Source organism: Poeciliopsis prolifica, unplaced genomic scaffold (assembly GCF_027474105.1).
Source record: "Poeciliopsis prolifica strain line A6 unplaced genomic scaffold, Auburn_PproV2 SCAFFOLD055, whole genome shotgun sequence".
Classification (NCBI taxonomy): Eukaryota; Metazoa; Chordata; class Actinopteri; order Cyprinodontiformes; family Poeciliidae; genus Poeciliopsis; species Poeciliopsis prolifica.
In genome coordinates this window covers 3,137,125-3,159,425 of record NW_026562430.1, presented here as the reverse complement: position 1 = coordinate 3,159,425, position 22,301 = coordinate 3,137,125, and the positions used below count along the sequence as shown (strand labels likewise).

The 22,301-nt window shown below is 37.5% G+C and overlaps 1 protein-coding gene and 1 long non-coding RNA gene across 2 annotated transcripts in view; one reads left to right on the top strand and one right to left on the bottom strand.

Annotated features, from left to right (window-relative positions):
* Window positions 1-22,301, top strand: part of LOC129379104 (uncharacterized) — a 39,145-nt gene that overhangs the window by 4,313 nt on the left and 12,531 nt on the right. The window contains exons 3-5 of the long non-coding RNA XR_008608142.1: window positions 742-846; window positions 3,599-3,651; window positions 12,875-12,979. This is a non-coding gene — a long non-coding RNA (uncharacterized LOC129379104). The remainder of the gene's footprint in view (window positions 1-741; window positions 847-3,598; window positions 3,652-12,874; window positions 12,980-22,301) is intronic.
* cckbra (cholecystokinin B receptor a) overlaps window positions 19,955-22,301 on the bottom strand; it is a 33,979-nt gene continuing 31,632 nt past the window's right edge. Inside the window, exon 5 of the mRNA XM_055059698.1 lies at window positions 19,955-22,146. Within this exon, the coding sequence (XP_054915673.1) occupies window positions 21,572-22,146 (575 nt within the window). The 3' untranslated portion in view covers window positions 19,955-21,571. The remainder of the gene's footprint in view (window positions 22,147-22,301) is intronic.

The following is a 22,301-nucleotide window of genomic DNA, read 5'->3' as shown; positions in this document are numbered from 1 at the left end:
ATAAATGTAGGCTGGGATTAATTCCCAGAGGATTACTGTCAGTGTGGAGGTTGTGTTGGCTCCCTCTTCATCTATTTGCTTTGCAATTTTTGAGAAATATGAATACGTTATGTTGATTTAGTTGTCTGAGAATCGTTTTTGAGTTGTTGTTTTTATAGGTGTTCCACCATAAGGTTCCCTCGGTAGTTTGCTTTTATACTGAGATCTATGATTTTTTATTTTTTATTTTTATGCGACTGAGATCCAAACATCACATCAGCTGTCCTTAAACTATTTTGTAATTTGGTTTTATACTTAGTGTTATCGTTTTCCCAATTTTTATTTTGTGGTTTAACTTCTTGGCTTATTGAATAATTTGCTTATTGTATCATAAGCAATAAGCAAATTATTCAATTTGAATAATTTGCTTATTGCAAATTATTCAAATTGAATAATTGCACCAGGCTTAGCATTGCTTATTTATTTTAGTTTTTTTTTATGTTTGCATTTTTAAAGACTTTTTAGTAGGTGTTCCGGTATATAATGCATAATTATCAAATGATATTTTCAAATTTTCTGTGAACTTTAAACATTTAAAGTTCATAGCACTTGGAATATATGAGCTAATAATTGTTGCTTGTTCCTTTGTGTTATGATTATTGCCATAAATGTAATATATTATGCAACTTTACTCCAGAAGTTAAGGTCTTTGTCCTTAAATGCAATTTCAATCTGTAATCTGTCTTTTTCTGTTGTTTTCAGAGTAATGGCTTCTTCCTCAAGGAACCCCGCTTCAGGCCATAACTTGTTCGATTGACAACATCCTGCTACCAGCTTTCACCAGCATCTTCAGAGGTTAATTTTGGGGTAAATATGAACATTTTGCACCAACACATTTTCATCGTTTGGTTCTTTTTAGACATGTATGATGGCTGGACTTTTTCCTGGTGGTTATATTTTAATCTAATTGTTTAAATGGATGAACGAGACACCACCAAACATCTGGAAATTGGACACAATGACTTGTGGAAGTCCTGAAATGTCAAAAACATTTTTTTCTTCTGATTTTAGTCAGAGAATCTGAAAAAGAACCGCTTGGTGAGCTGGTTCATTCTCGCTGCACCAGTAGCTTTGCAAATATCAGTCTGTGCAATTCTTCTGCAGCTTCCTTTATACTGGTTGTCTCTGTGTGAATTATTCATAAACAGTGAGCTGGATAGTTCAGCTGACAGGGACTTATCGCAGAGGAATATTTCCTTTATAACTCTCACTTTCTGCAGTGTAGGAGTTCTGCTTTTGTTTTATTTCCTTCCGTAGATAACCTCCAATGCCAACATGGATTAGTAATGGCAGGAAAAGAATATTATAATGCCTTTATAGACAAATTGAGTCAGTAAATTACTGAGTCAATATACAGTGAGTTTTCTGTTGTTGTATTCAACAGCCTGGATCCAGGCAGGTCGTTCACTGAAATTATGTTAGCATTAGAGAATAGCAAGCTGTCAGTCGTTCTCATTTTCTGCCATTGATTTTTAAGCATAAGTTGGAGGTGGGAATAATAACTTTTGGTTGAGATATACTTATTGAGGCTCGTATAATTCAACATCTGAACAGTCGGCGCTCACCCAAAGCCACTTACAGCCTGGCAGACCTCAGAGGCGCGCAAGAAAAACCATTCCAATAAATAGAGGTTATAAAAAAGGCCATGAAATGACTCCAAAGTAACTTTTAATAAATTGACTTCATAAAATTTTTTAGAGTTTATAAATACAAATTCACATTGAAAATCTGTGCTTATTTTTAAGGAGAGAGGGAGCTGATCGTCGGTCGCAATAGGACGTGCATGCACTTTAGAAAAGAAAAACACACAAACTGATTGTAATTAGGGAATTGTTGAAGCACTCAGACCGGTGTCGAGTGTTTGCTGAGGAAAAAAGAGACAAGAACAAAGCTCCAGTTTGGATGGGAATAAACAATATTGTGTATGTACATTCACTTCAAATTAAAGTTCAAGGCTGAATTATTTTAAAAGGTTATTTTCCTGAGATTTCCGACTCAATTAGTTGGTCATGATGTCGTCCAAGAGGAGCAACAACCAAAGCTGACTCCAATCATCTTAAAACAAGTCCAGTTGCAAGAACCTCAATGTTTAAACTATTTCAAGTTATTATTCCATCATCATATTTTCTTTGGGTATTTTATTACCATAAAACATGATTAATAATGCAGGAAATTGAAATATGAGGTTATGCTCCACCAATTATCTTCCTGTGTGCAACAACTACAGAGATTGGAACATGTTAGTGATTTATGATCAGAATAATCCAAAATTTTGCAGTCATTTAATTTATTTTTTACACATCTTTCTTTTAGTTTTTAGTATGTGTTTCACTGAGGAAGAGAACTGGTCAAGCTGATAACGGTCTCTAAGTGTAGTTTAAATAAAAATAATTAACAAAGACTGAAAATTAGCCAGCTGGACTTCCTTTTGGCTCCTTCATGGTCAAACGATTGAGTTTTTAAGTTTGAGGTAGGACTAAAAGAAGTGACTTTACAGATTCAATCTTTTATACCCACTTGAGATCCAGTTCAGGAATGCCAGACTGGTTTTGTCAGAATGTGTTGTTGGTACAAATCAAACTAAATTTCAGCGATTTTAGATGTTCCTCTAGTGTCAGATTTTTTACGGTCCAAAGATTTAGTCAGACCCAGAGAAAGCGTTATGTTTCCTGTCACCAGTCCTGGAACATCCTAGAGCTTCTACTCGTCAGTGTCAGTTTAATGGTATAAACCGATAATAAATTATCTTAAAAAACAGGAAAAATGTTAAAAACCAATCCTGTGATGAACAGGAAGTCAGTGGACTGCAGCCAGCATTGGTTTTATATGATTACTCATTTTTCCTGATAAAAGCCAACAATTTGATTATGTACCTTCTGCAGAAAAACAGATCTATATCCACTCTTAAATGATCACAATATTCAACCCAACAGGAAATAAAGACCAAGAATCTAATTACAAATTCAATGGGGGAAAAGATGAAATTAATGGTCTAAATTTTGTAACAGCTAAATATTTAAAACAGGAAGTTTTTGTTGTACTTTCCTGAATATATTTCATATTAGGAGAGCTTTTCCAATGACATCAGTATCAAAAGAAAGAAAAGAAAGCAGTCTGAGGCAGCACGATGTCAGTTAACCAAATGTATTGAGGTTCAGGAAATCTATTTCACAAAAATCTGTAAATTACTTTATTTCCACCTTGAGGGAGAAGCTATTGGCAGCTATGTGAGCCCAGAAAACCGCTGTCTTTTGGCGTCATTTGAAGTATTCCTCTTTTCTGAGAAGCTCTCATGAATAAATCAGTGTTTAAAGGCAGAAAAAGGAATGAGATTAACTCATCATTCAGCTGTTGGGGAGCTTTCCAAAGCCGCCTGTGAATAACTGAATGAAAAGGTTTACTTTATTTCGAGGAAAAACAGAAAATAACACATCCATTTTGGCTGTGAAGGGAAAACAAAAAAAGAACAAGGGCTAATTTACATTATAAGTAGAGTTTAATTATAAAGAAAAACGTCCAATAATAGAAAACTAATGAAATATTTCTCTTCTGGCTTCAGATACGGCGGCCGCCTGGCAGACAGCGCTGATGGAGACTTGAAAAACTTTCAGGGTATGGCGTTTTCTCTCAGTTAATGTCATTCATTTGCACTGAACGCTCAGAATTTCACGGTTAGCTGGAGTGTCAGGGAAAAAAACCTGACTGATTTCTATAAATGGACTTTGAATGCCAGAACAAAGCTCCACGCGTATATTTCTGCAGCAGCGAGTCGTAAATTGATGAATTTCTAAAGCCAGAAGAAGGTTTTAGTGAGACATGGATGAAAATGGGGATTTTAGGTTGGAAGCCATGAAGAGAGAGGATCAGAAAGTGAGGATATTATTTAGATTTGCTGCAGTAAGAAATGGTAACTTGTTTCATTCAATATCTGGGAATATTACTGGAAAAAAATGACACCAAAAAGTTTTTCCTAAATTTGAAAAAAAAAAATGGAATGAAAAGAAACTTTAAAGTTTAAGAAAAGCTAAAAACGGCATACATTTTTCAGAAAATACCTCTTTTATTTAGAGTAAGTGGTGATACTTCATCATAATAATATTACTCAGGTAAAAGTAAAAAGTACAACTTGTACTAGAAATAATTTCCAAAAAAATTATTTCTAGACTGTTTTGAAAAGCGAGTCTTTAAACTTCACCAAAGTGCTGTACAAAAATAACACAATAAAATAAGTTGATAAAAAAGAGAAAAGATAAAAAATCTGTGATTTTACCTGTTGTTATTCCTTCTCAGTATTTAAAGTGGAACTGAAGCGCAATCATCCACAGACCATTTTGCTTTAAATCCAATAAAGTTTACGGTACAAAAAATCACTGAGGAATCACCGGAAGTGGTCAGGAAAAGGTGAATCAAAAGTTATAAATGGTGCCTCCAGCTACTTCTTTTTTTTCACGTTACTTCTTCAGTAGTTTTGTCATTTTTTAAAAATATATTTTACTGCATATTTTTCTTGCTCTTAGTTCCTCCTCCTCTGAGGATCAGCTGCTACATCTACAACTTCTGGATGTTATTTTTACTTAGGTGATTCCTCTTGAGACTATTTCTGTGCCAAAAAACAAAAAGATTTAGTTTATTCAGGGCTTCTACACCCCTAGTTATTTTGACTCTACATCCGCAGACTGCCCAGTGCATCTTTGTAATGTTCCCATTTGGCTATATTTAGATTTTGATCAATGTAGAGAAGCCGAGATAAAACCAAAACAGATTTTGGAACCAAGATGAACAAGTAATTATTGTTTCCTCTTCCAGTTATGGCTGATTAATGTCTCCTCCTCTCGAGGATAGATTGCCTCTTTTAAGCTGTCAAAACATAATTCATCTTCATCTCTTAATCGTGACGCTTTTACTTAGCATTACTCTGACCTTTACCTCTCTGGAGACGTATTTGCAGCCCCAGGCTTTTGAGAAGTGAAAGCTTTATTGCTCGTCAGATTTGAAGAGACTGTGCCGCTTGTTTGGTTTTGGCAACTTGGACAGCAGAGTAAAAGCCCAGTTCAGGGGTCACAATTTACATAAGAGGGCAAAAATTAACTCCTCCTGTGAAGCATCTTCACTTCACTTCCAAAGAAATCTATAAAACGGGTTAGCTGATTGTTAGAAAACAGATGGAGTTAAAAAAAGTTAAATAATGGTAGTACCTAATGTCACTTTCTGCACTAAGCTTAAATTCAGCATTTAAGCTTCAAACAAGAAGAGAAAATGGTCCCCATGGACAAGAAAAAGTAACAATTTAAAAATAAAAATATAAATATGAAGTTATAATAACCTGGTTGTATATATGTGGTTTTAAAATATGCATGGGTCTTTAAAGTTAAAGGGTAAAATCAGACAATAATGACCCGTTTCTACTTTGTGTTTTGATCCTTACAGATTGAATGTCATGTGAACTGATTTGATTTGATGGCCTGTTTTTAAACGTGAGCTAAATAACTGTGTTGCTGCTTATTGCAGTAAGACTCAAGCTGTGTGTGTAGTTAGTGAATTACAGCCTGTGATTATCTGCAGGTCGCCTCATTAGTGACTCTACGTTAATTTACCCTCCTTGTTGGCTCTGTCGGTCATTATTGAAATGAGTTGGTTTTCTATATTTTGTGTAATTATAGGGATTTCAGCAAATTGACAAAGAAATCAGTGGATAAATGTGAAGGAGAAAGAAATGTACATGATTTTCCATTTTACAGGGCACATCTCCTGGCTTTGCACGTTTACAGACTTTAACCCCGTCTTCTTTGTAAAATTGTTCAGACTCAGTCAGATTGGACAGAGAATGTCTGTTTATCAGCCATTTTTTAAAATATCGGCTTGTTGGATTTAAGCCGGTAGGTTTTTCTCACCCATCATCATGTTACTGCCTCGGCCTGTCAGGATAACAAGCTTTGCTGGACAATAAATTGTTCCAGAAGTTATTCCGATAAACAATAATATTGTTGTTTTGAGACCATTTTTAGATGATATTATGGTTATGGCGAAATAATAAGTTATTCTCAAAGATCAGTAAACATTAAATTCTAATAAATATTTAACACTGGAACTGGAAGAAATTTGAAAAATCCAAAATAAAAATAAAACAACAACAAATAAAATGAATTTTGAAGTCTTTGTAAACAATATTGCCTGTCAAAAAAAGGGCTAGTTGAAACCAAAGCACCAAACTGAAGACTTTTATGCAGTTTTTGGTGGAAAGAGAGAAAAAAGAAATACTTTTACTGCCTATCTCCTGCCTGAATTTGACTCCTCGTCAATCTTTTATGAAAATAATTATGCACAAGTTTGTGATGATATATCTCATGAAATACCCCAAATCTGTGAAAAATCTGTCTGGTTTGTATATTATATTCAAAGGTTTAAAAGTCTCCAGAAATGTTTATGTAAAATAACAACCACCTAATTAGAACTCTGATTGTTTTATTGATGGTATAAAGGAACTGTTAAGCCAGTGGGAGTCCTGTGATTCCTTCAATGGAGGTGCCAGGTGCTGAGAACGGAGCCAGCGTTGAACCTTTGGCTCCTGCTCCTCCTCCTCACCGCCAGCCCTCCGAGCCAGCTGCCAATCAGGATGACTGGCATGCAGCTCAAGTCAAGTCTTCTCTTTCATCTCCGTTACTGATTGATGTTTATCCCACTGGAGTTAAATTCTGATTTGTATTTCACTCTGAGGAAAAAGAGACATAATCTAACTCGATTAGACTGAGTGGATTTTCACTCGCATTTTCACCCGATTTACAGGAAATCGGGTGAAAATGCTGACTTGAAATGTCATCGCCTTGCTTTGAAAAAAGAAAGGCGTAAGTCATAATAAATAACTTGTCACTAAGATCCTACATATGCCATACAAGAGATATTTTATTCACCTTAATTCCAGTCAAGACATTAATAATGATTTCAGCCACAACATGTGAGTCTGTTTGATTTATACTGGAACTAAATACAACCTGGCTAGATTAGATTTCAGATTTATTTAACTTAAATAGAATATGCAGAACTGTGAAAACGTATTCGCCCTCTTACAGATTTCTTCTGTTTTTAAAGAGATATTTTTGACTAGGACCCGGCTGACAACATGAAGTAGGCTAAAGCCCAATCAGGTGTTTGTCCCAATCACCCTGGACAAATTTGTCCCCGTTTGCACATCCTGTGCAGTTCCTCCCCATTGTTTGGAACCAAGCCAAACAAATTTATTGGCAGCAGTCGTCGATTGTCCTGTGGATTTATGTCACTGAATGAACGACTGCGATACTTGTGGAAGATCAAATGCAGCGTCAACTGAGAGGGGAAACCCGCACAACCAAATATACCAAGATAAACTACTGGCACACGTTGCCAATGGAGACTCATCCAATTTGGCTCAAACCAAACAGACTAGAGACAAAGGTATGATAAGATCAGAAATTGCAACATATTATGACCCATTCTGAAGAAATGTTGAACTTTCCCATGAGTGGGCAGCCAACTAAAAGTACCACAAGATCAAAAATGACATGATATATTTGAGAAAAAGAGCATAGTGCTGATTTAGGACTCGGACCAACGGCCATGTTTATCAGAATCATTAATTTTTCTTTCTAGAGGAAAAATAGTTTCAGAGAATTTCCATAGAGAACTTAAAATATCTAAGTTTGGTCTGACGTAATGGTTTATCAACTAGATAGATTTTGTAGCAAGTTTACAGTTTGTAAACTTCCATTAATCGTGTTTCTACATTGTGAATGTGTTAATCATTCCTGGTGGGACTGATTTATTCAGTGCCCTTTAACTCTCAATCCTACAAAAACATGCGGCATCATTTTTCAAACAACACTGAACCCAAAATCACTTGTAGTGGAAAGTTCAAAAATCTGTTTTCATCTCTGTCTGGATGTGAAACCCCAGAGATCTCAGATGTGATGAGAGCGGAGCTTCTTTCCCCGTAATGAACACCTAATCCTGTTGCTTTGATGTCACTCCGAGGGGCACGTACTCTCCGGGAGAAGAGTAACCAATTTTAACCAAAGGGGCTTATTTGCGATGAAGAAAACATCTTTTGGAACAGAGCAGCATTTTTTCAGCCTCTGAGCTCATTAAGTGCAGCCCTAAAAGTGTAGTGCTGTTCAAAAGTATTCAAACTCCTTGGAACATCCAAATTTTGGCATTAATGTATTGATGTAGATCAAGGGTGTCAAACTTATTTTCATTTTGGGCTACAAAAAGAGCATTTTTTCTATAATTTCTCAAATGTTTTTGTGATCCAAACCGCAGTTTTTTTTGTGGCATTACTTTAGAAATATTGGCAAGGAATTCTGCGATATTTATACTTATTTATGTGGTAAATCTGTCTTTTTGTTGCTCTCCACATCTAGCCAAAACTATAATCTGACTACACTGACATCAGTGTAGTAGAAGTAAGAAACACTGCCACCTGCAGAATGGAGTGAGCGTCGCTTAAACTCGATGTTTTTCACTGTTTTTGGAGAAAGTTTGCGACAAACTCCCAATTATGAATTGGTGTGCAAAAGTGTGAGGGAATCTGTTGAAGCCGCTTTGATTTAACTTCAAAAAATAATCTTGATCAGTTGAATATTGTATTCATTGTTCCTTTGGAGATTTGCCCCCCAAGCCTTGAGTTTGACACCTTTTAGATGAACGCAAAATAGCAAGTAATTGTGAAGTGCAAGCTTAATTTGGACAGTATAGGCCTGTTTTCTTTCTTTCTCCACTTCTATCTGTCTCTCTGTCGTTATGCACATAATCTCTGCCTTTCCGAAGCCAAGGGAGTATCCTCTGACAGCCCTGTTGGCTCGCACTGGGTTCGGTGAACGAAGCCAGCAGCAAGAGGCCGCTAAGCCATGTGGCGTGGCCAGAGAGGACTCCATTTTCATAATGACGTGTCAACACAGATGAAAGATGATCTCTCCCTCCTCCTCATCTCCAAGACGCTCGAAGAGTCTTGGCAACGGAGCCAGGAGTAAATCAGAAGGCAAGGAGGATGTGAGCAGCATGTCCACTTCTCCCAGTTTGGAAGACATCACCCGTGGCGCCAGCTCCAAAAAGTGCTACAGCTGATTTCTATAGCCTTGATAATTTGATTCCCACAAGGTCATTGATGTCGATCTGCGCTCTGAAACGCCGTTATGGGTTTTTTGTACTTTGGCGAGGTGAAACTACATTTGAGATGTAGTCTTGGGGTGTATTCCTGCTCCTTTCTCTCCTTGTTTGTTGCCTTTCTGTGCTTCACATTGGCTAAACAAATCTATGTGTATTTAACAGAAAGTTTGGATTTATCCCTTGGTATGAAACTATTTTCCATTTATACTCTGCCAATTTTAACAACCCGACAGCTGGTTGTTGTTTGAAGCACTGGCGGGAAACCAAATGCCACAAATTAATTATTACTGTGTTTTATATCAAAACACAGTCTTCATAAGTTTAAAATGCGTAGTTCTGACTTTTGAAACATTTGTTAACATGCAGTTTGGATACCAGTTTGCTGCAGCATTTCATCGTCATTCTTTTCTTTCCTTCTTTCCTTTTCCTACTATTAAAAGTGAAAATTCATTATGAAGCTACAATATGATTTAGAAAGCAGCATGAGATAAGCAGAAAGTTTTAATCCAGCTGCGAGACAAATTATGACTGTACTTACATAATAAGACAAGGATTAATCAATCACCAGGAGCCGGTGTTTGATGCGTGCCAATGCTCTTGGTCAGTGCTGTAGCAGAGTTAGACATGCAGCTGCTTTCAGTAATTATTTCAACCAGTGGAGTATCCCTAATTAAAAGATCATCCAGATCTCACTGTGGGACTTAAATTAAATTTAGTTTCATGAAAAGCTTACATTTAAAGCTGAGACTCTGCATGTAGGGCGCCTGACAGGTTTCTTGTTTACAACATGAGAACTATTGCTGCTGTAATGATCAAATTAATGAACATTTAGATGATTGGACTCCTTGATGATGCATGTGGATATTTTTAGAAACAATCAACAGCACTGATTTGTCTCTCATTAGTTTTTCACTCAGATTTTTAAGCTTCTTTGGCATTTAGTGAACCTTGGTTTATGCTATGCTATGCTGACAAACATTTAATACACTGGTTTCAACACAAAGTGAGAGTTGCTAAGTGTTGCTAATGCTAGCTCTTCCTTTAGAAATGCTAAGTCGCTTCCTTTAGCGATTAGCTAAAAGATATGAAACGCCGGAATGCCATCTTTGATTTTTTTAAGGATGTATTTGTCACTACAGATGCTATGATGGATGCTAATGTGCTAACAAAGGCTGCATCAAGCGTGGACCAAGATAATAATCTTAACGTGTGTCGAACTGGCACCAATATATATTTACTTTCACATTTGAAGTCATATTTTGCTGTTACTAATTTTAAAATCAGATATGAATATTTTACTCTGCATCTTTAATCTGACTGTGCGTTTTTGTTGCCAAATTATCTGTAAACATTCAAGATTTAAAAACGCTAAAGGAAATGTGTGAATAAAAACACTGGAATACCAAAAGTTGTACTTTCAACTAATTAACCAATTGATAAACCTTCGTTTAAATCAATATGCTCAGCTTCCGTTTACTTCACATCTTCACATTTTTTGTTTAACTGGCTTCACATAATTTTTTAAGGTTTTGTGACACTATTTTTTTTTTTTTATGTCTTATTATTATTCATTAGTCTCAAGAGCCTATTTGACCTTTTACTAATCACTCCAAATCGACCTGAGCACTTCTTGAACTGTCACAGAAATGAGAAGAAAGACACTTTACCAGGGGTGAGAGCATAAACCTGTTATACCGACACTTCTTCACACTTCCCTCTGATGTAGAAAATGTATGCACAGCCGTTGCCAAGTACATCAAGCTGTTGGTCCTGGCCTGGAGCTGGCTAGCACAGACAAAACAAATGCCAGAATAGGATTTCATCTCTTTTCCCTCATAAAAGACAGGCCAAGTGATTACTCATTGCAGCTTAATGAAATTTTAAGACAGCCTTGTCAAAAAGCAGAAAATAACTGAGGATATCCCTTTGTTCCTCAGAGATATGCATGCAATTTTTGTATTTATGCGCTAAACTTCCGAATTGGCCTACCTGTCTCAGGTCGATATAACCTCCAAACTGCAGGCATCGTTTTTCTGTGTGCAAAGACGGCGTCACATACTGAACCGGAGAGAATGTTCTTTTGATTTTAGTTTCTTAGCAACTAAATGACAGATTGCGCAAAGACCAACCCGTGCCCTCAGAAGTGAGAAAACACAAAAACAGAAGGACATTACTGATTCTTGTGACAAATGTGTCTCCTTGCTTCAAACTGACGTCCAGTTCAGGTGGAAGTGGTGACCTCGAGGTGTTCTTTCTATGTCAGGTCGTCAGACTGACTGGAATGGCCGTCAGTGGCAGTGGAAGTCATAGAAACCACCTGAGCGCTTAGGCAAAGGATGGCAAGTAGAGCTGGGTTGCCAAGTCAATATTTTAGTCAGCTGTTTCTTTTCTGTGATGTTACTCAGTATTTTTTTTTTTAAATGTAATTGCATAAAAATCTGAGAAGTTGGTCAATAAAGAGTTTGTTAGCCCTATCAAGTTGTCAAATAACTAAAAGCTGAATTATCTGGGAAGTAGAACAGGATGCTGTTAATTTCAGCAGCTTCTGCTAGTAATACTGGATCAATGTTCATCAGCGCAGAGAGAGCATCTGCATAACTGAGATCATGTAATTTCTATGGATCCTTTCTGCACTTGCATTGATTCTGTTGTTTGGAAGTATCTATTTTAAATAATCTTGAGTTTAAATGCTCATACTACCGCAAGTTTTGTCATGTTAGAGAAATCCTAGTGAGCCTGCTCTAGCAGGAAATCAAAATTTTTGTAATTCCAATTTGCACAGTTTTGTGGAGAATGGAAACAAAAGAGTAATGAGTTATACACATGCTTATGAAAACAAGCTGCCATTTCTTCGATAAACAGGAAGAAATAAACTGCATCAAAGAAATATCAATTCTCTTTTTAATTTGGTTAAGATGAAGACTTAACTGCATTTTTAAAAATGTCTGTCAATAGAAGAAACATTTTCTGTACATGAACCTATGCTCAAAATTTCCATGGTTTTGGTGGTTTAACAATTTGATTTATTTCAGGTTTCTCCTATTTTTTTTACCATATTAGTTTTGCTATCAGAGCCTGCTTCATTTGTGTTTTCTAGTTTAGTTTGACTCCCACGTGCACAGTGAATCTGTCATCATCCTCCCTTAGTATACATGCTGAGTACATCCTCACGAGTTTCTCTGTTTATTCTCAGTCTTTGTGTCTTTGCCAGTGGTGTTTTCTCATGCAAGACTCTGTTTGCTTTAGCTCTGCCTTGTTCTTCGTTTGTTCAAATTAAACCTTATTTACTTTCTCCACCAACCTGCCATTTGACTCTGCAAGTTCCCAGCACTGGAAAATTACACTTGGTCATAGTTCACCTGCCAGGTTTATCCTGAGTTTTGTTTTCGACATGCAGTATTCCAGCATTAAAGACCAGACTGTCCAACTTCTATGTCAGATCGTCTGTATCTTTGTTTTTGTGGTACACGTTTTTATTTCTTATTTATTCTTCTTCATCAGTGAGTTAAGTTAGCAGCCATCAATCTGACTTGTTTCATGTTTTACGAGGCAACATGTGAAGAGAAAATGAGAGAATTCCTACACAATGGTCAGAATAAATTGTCTGTCTGTGCTTCAGGAAGATAGGCACAGTTGGGTGCAACACAGGCGTTGCTTTCCCATTCGGTTGACGTTGTGCTTTTTCCACCCATTACAGAATCCTGCGGGTGAAAGAAAAAGCTGACATGACAGATGATGTAGGAATTGGCAAGCAGCTGGCACAGTGCAGGCAGACCGAGCTCCAGCGTCTCGCAGAACTCAGGTAAAACATTCATGGCTTAAATAAGAAGCAATCTTGAGACTCCTGCATAAGTGATCTGGTTGCCTTAACTTCTTGCATTCAATAAAAAAAAGAATCATATTTATTGATTATAATCCTATTTCTGTCTAGTACAGAATAAAACATTCATAGTTTCTACTTGGTTTGGTGTTGGTGGTATTCTGCTTGATGTTTTGGATTACATTTTAAAATGACCTTCATCTTCATCGCAGACCTTCATCTCAGGCTCTGTTTGGCAAAGGTCCAATTCCATTTCACCCTTCTCCCTCTCAATTTGGCCCCAGCCATCCATTTTGCACATTTGCGTCAAGGAACAGGGTCTCTCCAATTATTTCAATAGCAAAGGCACACAGCAAATAGACAGGGCTTTCTGGACCTCTAAATGGACAATGTTCCCATTTTCTATACTTGGAAAATGTAAATATAATTCTATAATCCAGCAGAATTAAGTTTAGCTTAAGGTAAAATAAAAAAAACCCCAAAAACATTACACTACAGCGTTAAATCCCCTTCAGACTGAAACTACCATAGAAAGTGGGATAGCTTTAGAGACTAATTCGGAGAGCGTTTTCTTAAAGTAATGCCTTGAGTGCTCCCCGGCCTTCGACAGATATTCATTACCACAACAAAACACTGTTGTGTTTTCCATGTTCTCTCTGTAAAATATTAAAAAGTCTGCATGGACATCTGCACTGCCTGGGGAAGAATAATGTGTTTCTGTTTTTACACAAGCCAATATTGTTTCTCTGAAGAATAGAAGGAAAAAGAGGTGTACTGCCGTTGTTATCGGCTACTGAACAAGCGATTAAAGCCGGCGCTTTGCAGCAGTGATGACTCCTCAGCTCTCATCCCTGTCTGTGAATTTAGTTTGAACTTCTGGAGGCTGGATCAACCCCCGTAGACTTCGATTTGACTGTATTCACAAGGGATGCTGTCTCTTTCATTGCTATTTTTTCTTTATCCGTCCTCATGCATTTGAAGAGCTTTAGTCTTATTCCTAGACGAGTGAATAGCAGAATTAGTCATTCTGAAGTGATTTTGTTTTTTTGAGTAACCAGCAAAACATTATAATCTTAGGTATGTATTTTAACACCTACGATGCTCATGGAGCGTCTCCAAAGGCCCTCTTGTCTCCTTTCTAGCCTTCGGTAAAGACGAGCAGCAGGGGATATACGAGGTGCTGGGTTGAGCAAAGCAAGGTATGAAAATACAGAAAAAAGGAGAGTTCACAAATGCTCTGGAGCAAACCCTGCAGGCCAAAACAAAATATTTCATTCTGTGTTGGAGGTGAACGGCACAAAAAAACTGTGAATAATTTAGGAAGACAACAAAATGAGACGTCCATCCAACAGAGGATTTATTTTACTTGTAACGGCCCTCCAGGAAGTCATTATAAATAATTGAGAAACCTCGTCTTGTAATTGACTCGTGGATTATTTGTCAGTGTTTGCTGAGAGGTGAAAACAAAAAAACATTTCTTCAATACACAAAAATATTTTAAATTAAAACTGAAAGAGGCGCTAATATCTTTCTGGAGGGGAAGATGATGCAGCAATTTTGCTGTCGATTTGTCACGTTTGACCAGAGCTGACCGAAATTAGTTTCACGTATCGTATCAATGCTTGAGGCAAATGAAGCTTTTGTTTACGCCTTGCCTAAAGCAGCTAATGGGAATCTTTCAGAGAGAGCTGGAGATGGGAAGGAAACCCGACATGAATGCTGTTGCTTTCCTCAGGCTCATTTCAGGTCCAATTTGCAACAGCTTGTGCTCACAGAACAGGACCCTTAATGGGTTTTCATCTCTGGTGCTGGAAACGTGCCATGTTATTTAAATAGCTCACAAACCTAGTGCACTAGTTCTCTAACCAGTTAGTTAGAGAACTAGTGCAGACCTTTATCTGTGGGCACCAGAATAAAGGTTGAGCCACACTGCTAAAATTGATTTTCAATTTTGGAGTTGGATGGTGAAAATTGGATTATTTTGTTCCTGCCTTCATGTCATCCACCCCGTCTTTTCCCTGGTGAACTTTTCACCCCATCTTGTATCGGAATCTATTGCGTGATTGTTGGGAATAATGTGGAAAAGGGCCCCACCGAGCTGGTTTTTCAGCATGACGAATGGTTTTCAGGAGCAATTGTCCAAGACCGTGAGGAAGTAGGACCAAAATAACTTCCTCAGTTCTGGTCCAATGCAACGAAGGAACATCTTTTTTTTGGTTAATCGTTGTTCTCAATACTTGGGAACTCGTAATAGTCGTTCCTCTCTGTCATTATGTTGTGAACACAAGTGAACATTCTTTGGTTCACTAAAAGAAATTTGCTGTTTTTTGTAAGCAATCTGGACAAGAAAAGTCACTGAGTGACATTGATTACATTGTTTTGTTTTCACTTGTCATGGTATTTCAGGCATATGGAGAAGCTGGTTGCCTGGATGAACCAGAGCAGCTTTGCTCTTCAAAAACGGCAGCCAGAGATGGTAACCAAATTACTTAATTGACTTTATTCAATCAGGGTTGCATTTGACGTTGAAGTAGGCAGATAAAATATGAAGCCACGTTGATATTTTTACGCATTTCATCTACTAAGATTGTGCAACGATGAGAAAAATACAAACCTTGCAGCTTTAAGTTAGTAAAACAATGGGCAGAGTTTGTAGCAGCTCCAGGCAAACAAACACCAGGAATCCCACAGAGTAGCCACACAACACAGATGCAAGTTGACAGCAAAACACAGGAAACAGCAATCCCCAGGTCAGAGGTAGAGAGAGAGACACAGGGTACCAAAACACCAACCTATCCCTGCTGTGACGTTCCCCAATGCAGGTGGGACATTCCTGTGAAGCTTATACCATAAATAAGGAACCTCCTGGTCTTCCCCATGACACACCACCAGCGTGAGCTACTAAAGTTGTCCTGTAACATTGAATAAATGAAAGTGTGGAGAAAAAAATGAATAAAGCTTTGGAGGAACTTCAAAAACATTGACAGCAGTTAGACATTTTCTGCAACCAAATCCAGCAACCATTGCTTTGACTCGATTGGGCAAAAGCTTCTTTCTAATCCATTGTTATGATTCTATGTCCTTCCCTGTTTAGATCAAGAAAACGTTCAACTCTTACCAACTTTCAGGACAGGTGTTGTCACAAACTTGACCAACCAATTAAAAGTAGACTTAAGAAAATGTAGCTGCGGTTTTCCTACTACATTCTTTAAACTGCTGTAATAGATAAAACTTGGAGCTGTTTCCTGGCTGGAGTTGATTCAAAATTAAAGTTTAAAGCATATATTAATGTTATTATTAAGGAAATCAAGTACAAATTACAACAAATTTCCATTTAAACCTTCCTTTAAAGGAGATTTGTAGACAGAACTGCAGGCTCATCCAATGTTTCTAGCACCCGAACAAATTAATTCACTGAAAAATAATTGAAAGCAAAAACGGGCAAAAGAATAGAAATCACTCATTGTTTCCTGACTTAATTACAAAAGAACACAGAGGGGAAGCTGTCAAGCTGAGTGTTTACAAGTAAAGCTCTCTGGGATTTCTGTTTGCCAATTGTCAGTCTGGGAGCTGAGCTCGCCGCCGCTGCCTGTAAAGCGCTCTCGGACTGCGCTAGTGCCTGCAAAATCTCTGCTGTCACCCACACGCTATTGTCATTCATGTATTTATACGCCTCTGCTGTGAAAAGGATAAAAGCTGGGTGGTGGGTGGGTGGGTAGCTGAAGGGCTGTGGGGACACAAAGTGCAACCGGATGGCTTGAAAAACAAGGACCAAACTTGAAAGTGACAAGACATGACAGCGCTAAGCTGTCAGCACTCACCGTATGTAGGACAAAAAGCAGCACATCTCACTGTTTAACACAAATCCTGTTATTTCTGTGCTGCTGATGCAATTAGGGTACTACTCCATGTTGGGATGCAGTGTTAAGTTATTCAGTGCAGGACAATCACATCCATATTTTGGAGTAGTAGATTAAATTCATGAATGGAAATATAAATTGTTTCCATATAAATTTGATTTGGTAATGAGCAAATGTGGCAATGTTCATAATTTAACATGTTAAACAACAGCCAGTGATTGAATCCTCTAAAATACAGTTGACTGACTCTTGCCGTTTGCCAAAAGAACATCTTATGCCACACAGATATCGTCCTGAATGTCCTTGTGTGCATATTTTAGTGGCTGTGAATAATCTCTGAAAACCAGTATAGTTGGATTCTTGGATTCTCTCAGTTTAAAGATTGTGTACCCCAAAAATATTCTGTCTTCTTATCGGTTGACCAGATCAGCATGGCTGTCCTCTCTCCAAAGTCGTCCTCTGATTGGTTAATTTCCACCTTGTGATGAAGCTACACTTGAGCTGAATCAGACAAAGAATAAACCCCAGATTTAACTACTTTCATTAAATGTTTGTGAACAGTTAATTTTATTTTTCCTTCACACTTAAACATATTTATCTGCACTCAGTGACTTTTTATAGACCGTATTTTCTTCACATACAGTTAGACTCTGGAGGCTTGAAATTACTGCAAGGCATTTCTCAAGTTTTGAATATTGTTAAAGGCATAATCTGTGACATAAACTTTCTTAATGGCTTAAAATGACAGTAAAAGCATGTTTTAAAATGTCCTGGCATGTAATATGTGCTCTATTATCTAATCAGTCAAAATGTATTTAGTTATCTCTGTGTAATTTAGATTTCTTAAAACTATAACATGAATATCAAAGTGAAATTTAGACAGTAAATGTCTAAATCAAAAGCCAACACTAACCGGAACCACTATAGGTTTTGTTTGAGGCTATCTTAGCAACATAATCTTTTTGTTCTACTTTTGTGGCTAAATTCAGTGGGTTTCTCATTCCCAGGGTTGCATAAAAAATTTGAAAATCAACTTTATTGGCCTTTAAAACATCTAATAGCCTCTCACGATTGGCGCAGTTTGAGTTCAGTTTTGCAAATTGAAAGTGCCCAGCAGGAAAAGGTCAGAGTAACACCTTTTCATCCAAATGGGAACTCTGTACTTAAGTAAAGTATTTGAAAACACAATACAGTGGCCAAAAAGAATAACTGAGCAGAGTAAGTGAGGATGAATGCAGCACTACTTTCTGCATTTTGCTGCAGAGATGGGCCACAGTAGAACAACAGTCTAACCAGCCTTTCAGTGATGGACTATTAGAGCTTGTTGAGCTTTGTTATATCCCAATAGTATTGCCTACATCAGTATTCAGTGTAGACCAGCAGCTCGACTGCAGATTTCAGTTTCATATCCAACTCTGTCTGAGCTCCATTTGTTATACAGAAGAGTGGATGAACACAATAAAACTCCCTAATTAAATTTTCTTTATTTCTCCAGGAAGTTAAACTCTGCTGGGTCTGAACATAAGATGGTGCTGCAAATACCTTAAAGTTTGCAGATTTATATAGGTGTGTGCATTAGCTCTTGCTTAAATCATCAAATAAAGTTGAAACAGTAACAAAAACCAATATGGTACAACTAGTTTCAAAACTGACCTAAATTTGAGATGTTGTATCATTATATCATTTGATCAACTAACAAAAAACCGCAGACGTTTTCCGTCATTGCCCTGGTTATTCCAGAACATTTAGAGACGGATTAAAGTGGAAAGAAGATAAACAGGAAATGGAAAACCTGGTTCTTGCTCAGAATAACAAATCATAATCTCCTTTTTGCAGTCGTGCCTTCTTTGCTTGATTCAACTCGACTTTTTAGGGTTTTCAGCATCTTTTTTATTTCTACTTGAAATGAAATGAGCTGAAAATGTGACGTCAGTCGACTGCTTGTCATTGATTGGCTTGGGGATGTTGTAACTGATTGAGTTATTGGAGTGAATCCATTACATGGTTTGTTGTATACAAATCCCGTCATTTGTCTGGCTGCCTTTTCACGACCCAAACCTGGTAGAGTTTAGTCGAGCCAAGTTGAGTTGAACCAAAAAATATTTACCGACCCAAATTCATCACAACTAAATTACACTGGGTAAACTTACATAAATTTAATACAATGTTTCAGCTCAAGTTTTGTCTGCTTTCATTTTTATTAAATTATTACTTGTCGATACAACAGCATTAGCACACAAACAACACTGTTGCACAACATTAAACAACCATTGTCTAGATAAACATGGACATATACACACACATTTTCCACATCAAATATTTCATGTTTACATTTACTTCCCTTCCTGCCCTTCATGTTTGATGTTAAGGTTTACTTCAAACTGAATGAAACCCACAAAAATGTTTTAAAAACATTTTTAAATGATCATCTCAGCATATGCAGTGGATCTAAAAAATCAGCCTTTATTGTGAAAGGTCACATAAGTATGTACACCATCAGGGGAATCTTTTTGATTCAGTTTTAATTCACACTCGGACCAGAAATAAAGTTTAGCTGTCGAGACTTTTGATCTTTTGAAATTTCTTAGCTTCAGGTAAAAATGTCCAAATTGTACAAAGGTATTAGTAAGGAGAAGGGTACAAAACAATTCACAGAGCATGATGTCATCAATAAATGGAGAAAATCAGGAATAACAGTAATTAAAACTGAATGTTTGATAAAAAGGCAACACAGCACTTTTTATTCCAATTTTTCCCCTCCAATAAATAATTTGATTGTTATCTCATTTCTCTTTACAAACACCTGGCATTTTACTATAAAGGTTGTAGACACTTTGTATCCACTGCATGACCACAATCATCAGGTTGTATCTGCCTTTGAAGATCATGCCCTGCTAGCATAATGCTACAGCAAAGGCAGTCATGTCTGGTTCTTATCTTGCAATTGAATAAATCAGCTGATTTAGTGTTTTATTGTAGTTCTATATCCATCATGCAGCCAGGACTGCAGGTGAAAAATAGACTTTATAGATAAAACTGGCAGAATAACATGATGAACTGAAGTAAAATAAATGAAAAACCCAGTGCAAAGACAACCTAGTGATCAATCTTTCTTCTTTTTATTTCCAACAAAATCTCAACCTATAGTAATGTTCTCCCATTCTAGGGAGAAGCAACATGTTCCTTTCTTGCTAGCACACCTAATGTCTGTCCTTTGCAATGCCTGAAAAACCCTTTGGGATAAACTGTTCCACGTTGTGCCTGATGCTCAGAAAAGACACTAACAGAGAAAATTGAAATTGAAAAAATGAAGAGTTTTCAAAACTTGTGGATATTTGCAATGGAATATTACACTGCATACTTACAACATGCTAGCATTTCACACATCTCGCAATGCCTGCTTGAGAAACATGACAAAGGAAAAACTTTATTTTGGCTCCTTTTTTGGACTCAGATAATTCAAAACATTTGAATTCTACCTTTTTTTATAAATTTACATACTTTCTTTGGCTCTTCTCCTTAGCTATTCTTCTTAAGCAGACAAAGAGAACCGTGCTCATACAGTAGTCTTCAGTTATTTCAATGTAATTGATTCTGGGCAGCTAGGTTGAAAGTCCAAATGATTTCTTTTAGAAAATATATTATTCACTGAATGACAATGCAATGCCTTACAAAGGTGATAATACACCTAAAAACTTGAATTTTTCCTTTATGTCTTGCAAGAGGCACTAATTTTGATTTATTTCATTGGGTTTTTATGTTTTTGAACGACAGAATTATAACAGTAATGTATTTGTACTCAGTATCCTTCACACTAACACCCATAAATGAAATCTGATGCAACCAATTGCCTCATTTGTAGCTAGTAATCCTAGCTATAAATAATTTAATACAAATATAAACTTAGCTGAACATTATTGAACAAACGCCGCCAAAGGTCAAGGAGAAAGTTGCAGAGAGACATTTAAAATATGGTTAGTTTATGAAACTATAACACTTTTCAATATATCTCAATTATTCATTGAATCTGTTGGGATAAATAAAGGACTTTCTACTTTTCAGATATTTATTTGTTAAATAAAAATGTATACTTTTTCCTTAATGCCAAAAATTGTGCGGTAGTTGGTTTTGCTACATTTCTGTTTGCAGTTGACAGAAGCTGAAAAAGCTCAAGAGGTTTTAGTACCTTTGTAAGGCACAGCAGACTTTCACAAAAAATCATGGTGTGACACAGCAATGAACTCAAAAGAAGCTGAAGGAGTTATGAGAAATTTTTCAGACAAAACATTTTTCATTGGCACATTCACAACATAAAGACGATATTTATGTATACAGTTTGTAACTTTTGTTTCAACCAAGAGAAGTTCATTCCACCAAATGAACAAGAAATCATGACAGACAAAGCTACAAGAGCACAGGCACTTGATGTTCTCTTTTTGGATGCAATAAGGCGGTTGCTGCCAATTAAGAGGTAAAAGAATGTCACCACGTTGAAACGACGCTTTCCACGCCTTGCTTTCTGCAATCATGCACACAGAATTTGAGCAGGACCTTTTCAGAGAGGCCTTTAAATGAGGACGTGGATATTACTCAGCTCGTGACTCACAGCATATTAGGATGAGGACTGACAAACGGGAAGGTTGAAAAAACAGATGGTGCACTCAACGATGCCTGCTGACAGCCCCCGATGCGACCACCTCACTCCCCTTCAGGCTCAGCAGGTACCAACGGTGCTGACAGTGGTGTAGCTGAACTTGGACATGGAGGTCACCATGGATGTGCCCATGGAGGTGGCGTTGATGCCATCTTCCCCCTCTCTCCTCTGGCGCCACCAGATCCGGCGGCAAAGGCGGTTGCGGCAGCAGCAGGCGAACGTGGATAGCAAAGCCTTGCGGAAACGAGTGTTCATGAAGCAGTAAATGATGGGGTTGACACAGGCCGACGTGTAGGACAGCAGGTGGATGAAAGAGATGGGCGCTCCAGTGAGGGCGATGGCGGCGGACTTGGGGTCGAAGGCCTTCCAGGTGTTAACCGAGTACAAGGGCATCCAGCAGATGAAGAAGAGAGCTACGATCACCATCAGCATGCGGATGACTCGCCTCTTGGCTTGCAGCTTAGCCTCGGAGGTGTTGCTGCGGGCACGCTCAGCCTTGTTCAGGATGGTGGTCGTTGAGGACGAGAGGGTGGGAAGCTCCACAGCAAATGATGGCTTTTTGGAGACCTGGATGTAGCAGCCATCGTCATCATCACTTGGCCCCGCCGTAGCCCTGCCTACACCATTCTTCTGGCCTATGAGGGAACCGGGTACACTGTCATATTGGGACACTTTTATATAGCTAAAACAAAGTATAGGCATTTAATAAATATATCACTAAGAATACACTGCACTCAAGTCTTAAAAATGTTCAAGAACTGAAAATACTTTTTGGTAATACTTTTGAACA